The 12,416-nt window shown below is 40.4% G+C and overlaps 1 protein-coding gene across 1 annotated transcript; it reads left to right on the top strand.

The window, feature by feature from the left end:
- The first annotated feature begins 3,552 nt into the window (after positions 1 to 3,552).
- On the top strand, positions 3,553 to 11,955 carry LOC131229895 (tonoplast dicarboxylate transporter). Its single transcript, XM_058225959.1, has 6 exons — positions 3,553 to 4,103; positions 4,902 to 5,379; positions 5,895 to 5,938; positions 6,042 to 6,137; positions 10,764 to 11,274; positions 11,805 to 11,955. Exons 1-6 carry the CDS (start codon positions 3,642 to 3,644, stop codon positions 11,837 to 11,839), a joined length of 1,626 nt encoding a protein of 541 aa, XP_058081942.1. The 5' UTR covers positions 3,553 to 3,641; the 3' UTR covers positions 11,840 to 11,955.
- The last annotated feature ends 461 nt before the right edge of the window (positions 11,956 to 12,416 follow it).

The following is a 12,416-nucleotide window of genomic DNA, read 5'->3' as shown; positions in this document are numbered from 1 at the left end:
GTTTGCATTTTTCATGGCCCACTGAAGTTTTGGTTCAAATTAAAAATTGGTACTAAGGGGTTTAATGAGGCCTTGCTTCATGTGGACCGTTCAGATTTTCGAGACTCATCGCGTATGATGAGTTCTCAAAAAAGTTCGTAGGTAGTCCTTGCGAACTGGTTCGTAGGCGAGCGTTCCGCTATATATATATATATATATAAACTAATTGTACATCCAACTAGTTTGTGTGTGGGGACAATTACAGTGTTTATACGACATCTTGTCTGTCTAGGGAAGTTGTTCCACTATTAATATTGGATGTGCCAAAAATTAAGATAGTGTAACTATGAAAATGTGATGCTCCATGTGCATGTGGAATTTAGGTATTGTTTTGTAGTTTTATATATTGCAAAACACCTAATAGTTAGGTTAACTAGATTTTTGGGGCATCTCATTTTCTTGATGGGATAATCTCAATGGGTGGGCACAAGATGTCTTATAAATGCCATGGTGGGTCCCATGTGCCAACTAGTGTGAGCATTACTCACACACACACACACACACACACACACACACACACACATATATATATATATATATATATATATAGAGAGAGAGAGAGAGAGAGAGAGAGAGAGAGAGAGAGAGAGAGAGAGAGGAATGCTCACATACCTACGCACTCGTTCTCATGGACTCATCTCTCATGATATGATTGCAAAATTTGAACAGTCGATGTAGCACCCCATGACACCTCTTAGGCTGAACTGTCCATGTGATGCAGCACCCCATGACACTCCTTTGGCTGAATTGTTACCCTGATCCAAAACTTTAGTCGGCCATGAAAAAATAAAACAATTTCCTTCCTTGATTTACCTCACACTTTTGCCATGGCCTACCAAGTTTTGGAATGGGATAAAAGTTGGGCCTTGTTGGTTTCAGGGGTGCAGCATCACATGGACAGTTAAGATTTTGCCATTATATTATCGGAGATGAATTCTAAGAAAGTTCTAAGAACCAATGCAATACTGAGCATTCCTTTATATAGGGTAGAGCTCATGGGAACTTCCCATGAAGTGGAGCTGTGTGGGCTCCACCGTGATGCATGTCGAATATCTACCCCATCAGTCAGACAATGGTGGGCCGCGGGCTTAAAAATCAAGTCAATCGATGACTTTCGTGGGCTGCACCACATACAAAAGTTGAGAGGGGTTACCCTCCCATTAAAACATTCACAGTTGGGCCCACCGAGGCGTGGTTCACAAATCCAGCCCATACATTATGTGTGTACCACTTGGATGTGGGGTTAGACCAAGTTTCAGTTGCATCCAAATTTTAGGTGGGCCCCACCAAGTGCTTTTATATGTTTTAGGCATGTCTTCACATGATTTTAGATGGTATGACTCACCTGAGTTCTGTATACGGCTGATTTTTGGGATATCCCATCATTTAAAGGGGACCCATCAAATACATGGTACTATGAGGTCGATCTCATGAGAACTTCCCATGAGGTCGAGCTGTGTGGGCCCCACCATGATGTGTGTCGAACATTAGCATCGTGAGTCAGATGCAGCATTCCAAGGTGGCCCACGTGCTTAAAAATCAAGTCAATCCATGACTTGGGTGGGCCATACCATATACAATAGTTGAGAGGGGTTATCCTCTCATTAAAATATTCATAATCATTTATTGGACCTCCTCCCATTAGAAAATTCATAATCATTTATTGGACCCACCGGGATGTGGTTCACAAATCCAGCCCATCAATTGTGTGTGTCCCATTAGGATGAGGGCTCATAACAAGTTTCAGTCCCATCCAAAAATCATGTGCCAACCTTTTATATATTTTAGCATAGTACCATTACCCATAATATATATATATATATATATATCTGTGTGTGTGTGTGTGTGTGTACACACACACAACAATTTCACCTTATAAATAAATTTTAGGGTTCTATACAAAATGGGGTCAAAAACATTGTCGACCAGAATTCGTCGCGCACGCTTGCCACGAAGTTGGTCTCCTTTGGGCGGCTTATAATGACTCCATCCAAGATGGTGGGCCCCACTTTAGATATAATATGGGCAAGACACTTTCCAGGTTTGCTGATTCTAGGAATCTGATCCGCCGCATCTATTATTTAATATTTTAGTTAAAAATATTATTAGTTGAATAAATTATTAAAATAAATAAAATAAAATATTATTAATTGAATAAATTATGAAAAATGCCCTGGGATAATTGGGTAAACTTTTGAAGGCGGTAAGAAAAAAAAATCTTATATTTGGATTGGACCAGATTATTGGGCAAGCAAATATCCATTATTTTTGGATGGTTTCCCAAAAAATGCTTGATGGACCTGATGGACAGTTCGGATTTATCGATGAGATTGTTCAGATGTTCAGATGCGAAGTACACCACTGACTTTGAAAATAAAAGTAAAACATGTTACATTTCGTGACCGAATTGCATTTGGAATGTGATAAACATGCCTTTAATGTTAAACTAAAAATACATATCATACGATGCTCTGGCAGGGTACGTTGGTTCATGCTCATTCTCGCATCTGGCCCGTCCAAATTCTGGTCCACGTTGTGGATTGGTCTATATAGCCCTCACGACACTGATCGGATATTCCTAACCATTCAAACATTTCCTCATTGAGTTTGAACCGTTTGTCATTTCTCTTACCATTGATTGACTGTTAGATATCATGTGATCAAAGCAACTTCCTAATCAAAGTGGGTCCCATCGTTTTGACCGTCTGGATTAAGTAAGAGAATGCATGGATGAGTATAATCCAAGATACTCTGCAAGAGTATCATATAAGTAACCATTTTACGTGACGGGATTGCATACCGTTACCAGCTTGCTAACCCAACCCTCGATTAATTATAATGGTGAGCCCCACCAAACGAACCGTCTTTTTGACCGTTCAATTGCATTTTTAGGGGCCTCGATGTGGTGATCCATGCCGTTGATCTGATGTGATCCACTGTGGATGGGGGAATACTCCAGAAATATCCTAGATCGGAGTATCCCAACGCTTGAACGGTGGCCAACCAATGGACAGCCAAGAAAAGATCCACCAACGTAGACCAAAGATCCAACCGTTGAAACCTTTCTCTCTGTGAGATTTCCTCACCTGCGGTGGGGCCCATCAGATTAACAATATTCAGGACTCAGAACCGTGGGCCCCACACGTAATAACCTGAAACCAGATCTATCCTCTGAGTGGGGCCCAGGGATCCAGACCGTTGCTACGAAAATATCCTTGATTCACAGAACCCAATTGCCAATCTTAGCCCACTATATTTCTATTATTAAAAACCAAAAACTTAGGATTTTCCTATATAGGATATATTCAAGGAACAGTCCATCCTAATGGAGACCCAATCATCCAATGGTCACGATCAATGAAAAAAATGTCCCAATTGCTAAAAAAAATAAAACCCGAGTACACAAAGTATATACTCGGGTCTAAGATCCAATAATTCAGCTCATACCTTGAATGAAAATGCATGTGTCATCGTCCACGTCAGACAAAAAGAAAAGTTGTATACTCCTTCTATTTCAACATGAATATAAAGGTCCACCTTCAAACCTAACCAGCATTTCATCTCCCATCTCCCAAAGGATTCCAAAACTCCTCCCACACACCATGGGTGATCACAGCCATCCATCCAACCCTTCAAATTCAGATGACCCAAAAAGCCCACTTCTACTACCCATCCAAAGCCCAAGCCCAAGTCTAAGCCCAAGCTCACAAACATCCCTCCATTGTATACTCAAGTCCATCTTCAATATCAACACCCTCTCCATAGCCATGGGCCCACTTGCATGCCTGATCATATGCCTAACCGTCCATCTCGACGGCAACCGGACGGTGGCCGGCAACATGCTGGCCATTCTGACGTGGGTCTTCGTTTGGTGGATCACCGAAGCGGTCCCGATGCCGATCACGTCGATGACCCCTCTCTTTCTCTTCCCCATGTTCGGCATCGCCACCGCCGATGCGGTGGCCAAGACTTACATGGATGACGTTATATCGCTCGTGCTCGGTACCTTCATTCTCGCGCTCGCCGTTGAGCACTACAACATGCATAGGAGGCTGGCATTGAATGTGAGTGTTCATCATTCATTCAATTTCTCTGTCCAAACACCAAATCAAAGAGGAATTCACACCATTGTTCAGTGTATAGAGTGGGCCACAATTCCCTCACCCATTCTTACTGCATGGAAAACTATATACTGAAGAATGGTGTATATACTTCTTACCACCTTAATTCTCTACAATCTCTTCTTTTACATATAGGAGCTGCAACCATGCCTCCAAAACTCGCCCAACTCGGCTTGACTCAGTGAGTTGACTCAGTCAACCCGGACCCTTTAAGAGTATATGCTTATTTTGGGCTGTTTTGTTATTATGGCTGTTGGTATGCAATGTTTGTACAATAAGTTTATTCTACAACGTGGTGCGTGGGGCCCGCCGCGATGTTCATCATATGTTCTCCTAGAACCCAAAATACAGGTGGGCTACTTCATGTAAAATCATGCCCAGAGCTTTTAAAATCACCTGGTATGGCCCACCTGAGTTTTTTGAATGGCTTGATTTTTTTAGGAGCATCCATTCATTCAGGTGTGGCTCTTCTACTTAATTGGTGGTCTCCCTATCACAAATGTTCCTTTGATGTGACCCACATATGTTTGGGTGGGGTTGATTTTTGGGATATAGGATGGACATGAAGAAGCAAACCTTATGGATGGATTGGTGGGGCCCACATAATTCACTATAGGATAATATTGTGACGATGTTATACTATTAAATACCGAGTTGAGTCGAATTGAGTCAAGACTCAGTATGGACATCCGAGTCGAGTCGAGTTTTTATTTTGAAGTATGGTGTGCATTGCCCATGCAGATCACGCTGATCTTCTGCGGTGAGCCGTTGAAGCCTCGAATCCTTCTCCTAGGGATCTGTGCCACGACGACGTTCGTCAGCATGTGGATGCACAACACGGCGGCGGCGATGCTGATGGTCCCGGTGGCGACGGGGATCCTTCAACGGTTCCCGACGTCCACCGGGGAGCAATCAGACGTCACTCGGTTCTGCAAGGCGGTGGTCCTCGGCGTGATCTATTCGGCGGCCATCGGAGGGATGATGACGCTGACCGGGACAGGTGTCAACCTCATATTGGTGGGGATGTGGCAGAGCTACTTCCCACAGGAAGATCCAATAAGCTTCAGTACTTGGTTTTTCTTTGGATTTCCATTAGCTTTGGTGATTTTCTTTGCTTTGTGGGGGATTCTTTGCTTCTTCTATTGTTCCAAAACTTCAGGACAAGCACTTGCTCCTTATTTGGATAGGGCCCACTTGAAAAGAGAGCTTGAAATGCTAGGTAATTTCCTTCTTTCCTATAAAGATATACACCATTCTACGGTGTATAATCGATCATTGATAATGGGCCCCACCTAGTTATTTTGATACAGGAACTCAGTAAATTAAACTGACCAAATTGTGAAACTTACTGTCATTGAGTTAAATCCAAGAGATGGCCATTCTAATGGATGGCCTTGATGGAGAGTTAAATCCAAGAGGTGGTGGCCATTCTAATGGATGGCCTTGATGGAGGTGCACCTTTGTTCATGTGGCAAGACCTATTATATTGAGGGTGTGTTTGGATGGACTCTAATTGATTTGCAATCAGTGTAACAAAGTGGAAATATTGCTTTCACAAAAGAAACATAGTTTGCAATTCAATTCACTTGGGTATCCAAACATGGCATGAATTCCAAACTATATGCATTTGGGTCTGTTTCCTGACAACCCAATTTCATAAAAATGAGAATCTCAAATTTAGTGATTTTTTCTAATTTTCTAATTTTTTTTATTTTTTATTTTTGTATTATGTAGGTCCCATGGCATTTGCTGAAAAGATGGTGTTGGCTGTGTTTACGGTATATAATCTCAAAACCATTAAATATTGCTGAAAATATAGTTTTCCTTGATTATTTTTTTTTAAATTTAAAATTTTTAATTTTTTAATTTTTTGCTGTGCAGACGCTTGTAGTTTTGTGGATGACAAGAAGCATAACGGATGATATTCCTGGATGGGGGACCCTCTTTGATGGACGTGTGGGAGATGGAACCGTTAGTGTAAGTGTCCATGCACATATGGTACCTTTAAATAGTAGCATACACTGGAATTCGGTGTAATCACTCTTATCTTGATTGGATGGTGGGATGGGCCCCATGTATGGACCAAGATATAAGGACTGGGGCCAGGATGGTCTACCCCATTATGAAAGTCCCGGGTTCAAAAAAGATGGGTGGGGCCATCCTCTCAAGCTTTTAGGTGAAATAGGTCCAGGCCTGTCCCCATGATGCGGATTTTGCATTGCCCCACCACATTATGGCGTGATTTGATGGGTTATATCTGACAGTGACGTGCAGCCCAATCAAATCTTGCCACTTCTTAATATAGCCATTATTAATTTCAGTACTCAACCGTTTTGAAATAATTTCAACACTTGGCGGCTCCGAAAAAGCTGTGGAACCTATCATAATGCATGCATTGCATCCACACATTTTATATATTTTCCACCTTATATTAAGGCATGAGCTAAAAAATGAGGCAGATCCAAATCTCAAGTGGACTACACCAGGGGAAAACTAGGGCCATTGAATGCCCACCATTAAGAACTTATTAAGCCTAGTCTAAAGTTCATTGACTGTCCAACCTATTGATTAGGTCACACAAGACCTGAATATGTGAAAACACAAATATCAGCTTGATTCAAAATTTGTGTGCTCCCAAGAAAGTTTTTGATGGTTAATATTCAATCATTACTGTTTCTTATGGTATGGTCCACCTGAGATTTGGATATAGTCCAACTGAGATTGGATCCGCTTCATTTTGGACTCATGCCTTAAAATGATATGAAAAAATGGATGGATGACACGGATAAAACATATATAAATCATGGTGGGCCCACGTAGCTTTTTCATGCAGTAATACGCATCCAATATCATAATAAGATTGAATCAGGGCTTATTTGATTGCGTCGACTGGGCTCCACTCGGTTGGATGGAATTCAAAGAAACTCGGTTCGACCCTAAGATGCGTTTGGCTAGGCCCATTCCCACGGGATTAGATTGTAGTAGGGTGGATTGCATTCAATGATGACTGTGTCAGTGGATTGCAGGCAATCGCATGGGATTGCTAAATCCAGGGAATCTACCACCAAGTATGTTTGGCCCGCCTGGTCAATCCCGGGCTTACTCCGATTGGATCTGCTTCATTTTGGACTCATGCCTTAAAATGATATGAAAAAATTGATGGATGATATGGATAAAACATATATAAATCATGGTGGGCCCACGTAGCTTTTTCATGCAGTAATACGCATCCCATATCATAATAAGATTGAATCAGGGCTTATTTGATTGCGTCGACTGGGCTCCACTCGGTTGGATGGAATTCAAAGAAACTCGGTTCGACCCTAAGATTCCTCAATGATGGTTTGGGATTTTTATATAAACCATCTTTTAAAAACCTGAATTTAGAAAAAAGCCCTTGATCGTTTTGAATTTTCAAAAGGATCTTTTAACCGGAAGCTGATTGCAAGATGACCCTGCGACGTGGAGGGATTTAATTGGGCCAGGCTTTGGGATGGCACACTCAAAGCTGATACTGACTTCATGGGAGAGGCTTTCTTGGAAGGATAGGGAAGCTAGGTGGGGTCCATCTTGATATTTATGATAAATCCACTCCGTCCATCTGTTTTTTCAGCTCATTTTTAAACCAGAGGTAATATATGAGGTGATCCAAAACTCAAGTGGATGATATCAGAGGAAACAGTAAGGATTGAAAAACCACCGTTGGAACATTCATATGGCCACGAAAGTTTTGTATCAAGATAAGCTTTTTATATTTTTAAGTTCATCCAATGTCATTTGAATGACATTGGATCACATATAAACATCAACATGGGCCCCACTTAGCTTAACTTGGTGGGAAAGCTTTTGGCTGGAAATATGAGTCCAGAAAGTTGTTACGTGTGGGGTACATCTACAATGGAAGCGGATTGAATACTGCCCTTGATGGACTAGGTCAAGGCAGGTGCTCCATCGGGCCCACCTTGATGTATGTATTTTATCTACGCTATCCATTCATTTTGCTAGATCATATTAGGCTATGACCGTAAAATCGAGACAGATTTAAAACTTAAGTGGACCACACTATAAAAAGCAATGGTGATGATGATGCCTACCATTGAAAACTTATTAGGTCCACTTAAATGTTTATTTCAGATCTAATTTGTCCATTAGGTCATACAAACTTGGATGAAGGGAACAAATATCAGCTTATTTAAAACTTATGGCACGCACACGAAGTTTTTTTACCTGAGACTTGGGTCTACCTCATTTTTAGGCTCGTATTTTAAAATGATCTGGAAATGGATGGACCGCGTAGTAAAACCTATATACATCATGGTGGGGCTGTAGAGCCCCTTATGCAATCCACTTTCATTTCTGCAGAGTTTATCTCTGATAATGGCACGTGGCCCAATTAAATCCTCGTCACTTCCTAACTAATGCTAGGTCCCACCTAACTTCCTGACGTGGATTTCTAACAAACATTAATTATAGTGGGCCCCACCTAACTTCAGAGGGAGGAAACTTCTGCGCCAGGCTGTGGCAGGAAATCCATGTTCCAGATGTCACAATGTCTACAATGCCCTTCACCTGTGGTGAAGCATTGTCAGCCTACATGGTTTGTGTATGACATCCAGTCCGTCCAAAAGGTGCACAGCACTGTGATGATCAAATGCCCCTAAAAATTAGGTTGATCCAATTATCAGGTGGGCCACATATGGAACTTGAGTTTTTTCTTTTCTTTTCTTTTGGGAGATTTATGTTATTTGCTATGATATGGCTCACTTGATGATTGGGTTCGGCATCATTTTCTTTTTGTTGTACCATAACCATGGTGGGGTCCACCTGTTTGACAGGTTGGATGTCATAAGCAAATCACATGATCCCATTGCTTGGCTCTGACACTTTTCTTTTACAATAATAATGGTGGGGTCCACCTGTTTGGCAAGTTGGATGTGATAAACAACTCACTGATTCCATAATTCTCGGCACTGCCCACTTTTCTTTTCTTTTTCTTTATATATATATATATATATATAAAATAAAAAGCAATGTTTGCCGCAAAATCATCAAAGAAATCTACTATTAAAATTTGAGAGATGAAATTACAAAAATATCCTTATTTCAATTTTTTTTCTTTAGCAAACTAAGAAACTCGAAACTTATTTCTTAGGGATTGGCCCACCTTATAATTGAATCTGTCATTTTTTAAAAAAATTATGTTTGTCTAATAGTAATGTTGGTGTGCATTAGGTGGACAGTTTTATATTGCCGGCTTTATTATAAAGGGAAAGCAAAGGAGGGTAATAATGTATTTTTTTTTCTTAAAATGTACAGTAAAACTCAAATCCTTGATGAATTTTGAGATAAAAATTGTAAGAAAATAAATAAAGATTATTTTTGTCAATTCACTCTCAGTTTAATTTTAAAATAAAGGTTTTTTAGCACAAAATTCCTCAGAAATTTGTGTTTTAAAAAATAATGCCTCGAAGAATAAAAAGTATGGTAGGACTCCTTTTGAGTAATGAAATTATAAAATAGCCCTCATAATTATTTTATTTTATTTTTTAAAAGTGATATAGTTGAAAATTATGGGACTTACAATGTGGCTGTATGGCATCTAACCCATCTAACAAATGAATCCTATCATATAAATCAGGCAAATAAAGGCGAATTGCACCATAAAAATAATATGCACCACTGGAAAACATTTAAAATCATGTGTAGCTTATTTAATGATTTGATTGCCTAAACTTTTTATCAAGTGATTATTATAGTGGGGTGCATATGGCAGACAAGTTAGACTTCATGCACATGCCATGTGGATCCTACGCAATTCCCAACTTTATCACTTTTTAAAGAATATATATATATATATATATATATATATATATATATATATATATATATATATATATATATAATTCTTTTTCCCTACATCACCATCTTGTAAATTCCAAACATAGAGGCATTATTTGGTACAATTGAAAATTTGGAGGAATTTTGCAGTAAACATCTCTTAAGGGGCACTTGGATTGTAAGTTACTTAAAATAAGCTACTTATTCCACAAGTAGCTTATCTTAATTTATAATTATTAAGAAGATAATAATGTTTGGCAACCAGCATACTTTTCTGCTTCTCCTCTCTTTTGTCTCTCTGCAGCAACCAATAAAAAATAATAATAATAAACTTTTTTTAAAAATTAACTAAAATGATTAAATAATTTTAAGTGAAAAGTTACTTATAACTAATCATTAATCAAACTTATATGAAATAAGTTACTTATCTACTGTTGTTAGTAACAAAACTAACTTATTTGGTGGTATCCAAATGGGCCTTTAAAATAATCAATGCATTTTTTCATAAATTTAGTCTTTTGACAACCTTTTTCATAAAAATCAAACATTTTTAGCGTATTAAATATTGCCGAGTGTTGGTGTTCAAGAGGTGGAAAAAAAAAAAACCCGACTCGACTGAGTTGACTCGGAAGACGTTTGAGTCGAGTCGAGTTCACTCCACAGGCCTATCTCAACCCAATTCCAGTTGCAAGAACTTAAAAGAGTGGGCCATCTCTAACAAGAATAAACCAAGTTGAAGTAATCAAACTGCTCTCATTCATGTAGGTGTTGATGGCCACATTGCTATTCATAATCCCCAACAAGAAGAAAGAAGGAGAGAAGCTGATGGATTGGAACAAATGCAAGAAGCTGCCATGGAACATTGTACTGTTACTAGGGGCCGGATTCGCCATCGCCGATGGAGTCCGAACAAGCGGACTCGCCGACATTCTGTCCACGGGCCTCGATTTCCTGGAGGGCGTGCCATACCTTGTGATCGCACCCGCAGTCTGCCTCATCAGCAGCTGCATCACTGAGTTCACCTCCAACAATTCCACCACCACCCTTGTAGTTCCACTCCTCATCCAATTAGCACGCCCCATGCACGTGCATCCTCTCTTCCTCATGGTTCCTGGGGCCATTGGGGCCCAGTTCTCATTCTTACTCCCCACCAGCACCCCTTCCAACGTCGTTGGATTTGCGACCGGACACATCGAAATCAAAGATATGATCAAGACTGGGTTCCCGCTTAAGATCGCCGGGATCATCACGCTCTCCGTTTTGATGCCTACATTAGGTGGGTATTCTAATCCTACAGCTTACATAGACTCTCAACTATTCAGGACATCTTAGCCATGTATCAGGTAGGACACACTCATGACTCGGATCGCCTCGTTCGGCCCTGAGTCGTGACTCGCTTGAGTTGGGAGCTGAAATGGCCTGACCCACCTGAGTCGGGGTATTGAACCATCTGAGATGGGTGAATGTGAGTCGACTCGTCCGAGTTGCACCCAACTCGAACAAGCCTTAAAACCATGAAGACACTGGTTGATCATTGGGGCTAAGACCTTAGGCCGCATATGCATGGAAACGACTGACAGTTTAGACCCATCCATTGCTTCCTTGCATGTGTGGCTCACTGATGGTTGAACAGCCCTTGATTGTGGTCAGATAATGAACAGAGTGGGTTAGACTTGATGCACGGCTGGGATGTCCTACACCTTGTGCATGTGGGGCTGGAAGTGTCTCTTTTCTTAAACAACTCTAGAATTTAGATTTGGGTTTTGAGTTTCAGCTTCTCTTCTAATTGGCTTTCGATACTTGCAGGAGCTGCGGTCTTCGGAACAAATCGACAGATATGACACCTGTCAAATACCCGTTTGATGGGATTTACCATTCTTAAATGTTCTTTTGTCAAAAATATATATTTATATTTATTAAAAAGAAAAAAGAAAAAGAAATCCATTGATTCTCAGCACTGATGGATTCTATCCTCCAGCGTCTTCAAGTGCCAAATGCAAACACGCCTGTGCGTTTTCAGGATGTCACTTTCAATGGGGTAGGCCCCACAAGTGGATGTACCTTAGCCTAAAAATACTGCCGGTCCATTTATCAGCTGAGCCACACATGCATGAAGAAATAGTGCATTTGTAAAAATGATAACCATATGGTTTTTATATGACATCTCACCTGTCCAATAAGGTTGTCCCACCATGAAAATGGGTACCTCAAAAATCAGGTTGATCCAACCATTGATGTGGAATTTTTTTGGATGATTATTGTTCATTGTTTTCTATGGTGTGCTCCACCTGATGGAGTTGGATCAACCTGATATTTGAGGCACCCATTTTCATGGTGGGCCCCACATGCAAACGACTAGTGGGTGAGCAGTTCTCATTTTATATTTATGGCTTTATTATTTATCTATTTACACAGTGA

The sequence above is a fragment of the Magnolia sinica genome, chromosome 16 (assembly GCF_029962835.1).
Source record: "Magnolia sinica isolate HGM2019 chromosome 16, MsV1, whole genome shotgun sequence".
Classification (NCBI taxonomy): Eukaryota; Viridiplantae; Streptophyta; class Magnoliopsida; order Magnoliales; family Magnoliaceae; genus Magnolia; species Magnolia sinica.
The sequence above is the reverse complement of the archived record's forward strand: the minus strand, read 5'-3'. Positions and strand labels throughout refer to the sequence as shown.

Bases quoted from the DNA above. Each gene is read 5' to 3' on its own strand.
- LOC131229895 (XM_058225959.1), top strand. From the start codon at position 3,642: ATGGGTGATCACAGCCATCCATCCAACCCTTCAAATTCAGATGACCCA. The intron at 4,104-4,901 runs GTGAGTGTTCAT...TTGCCCATGCAG, and splicing joins ATAGGAGGCTGGCATTGAAT to ATCACGCTGATCTTCTGCGG. The intron at 5,380-5,894 runs GTAATTTCCTTC...TGTATTATGTAG, and splicing joins AAGAGAGCTTGAAATGCTAG to GTCCCATGGCATTTGCTGAA.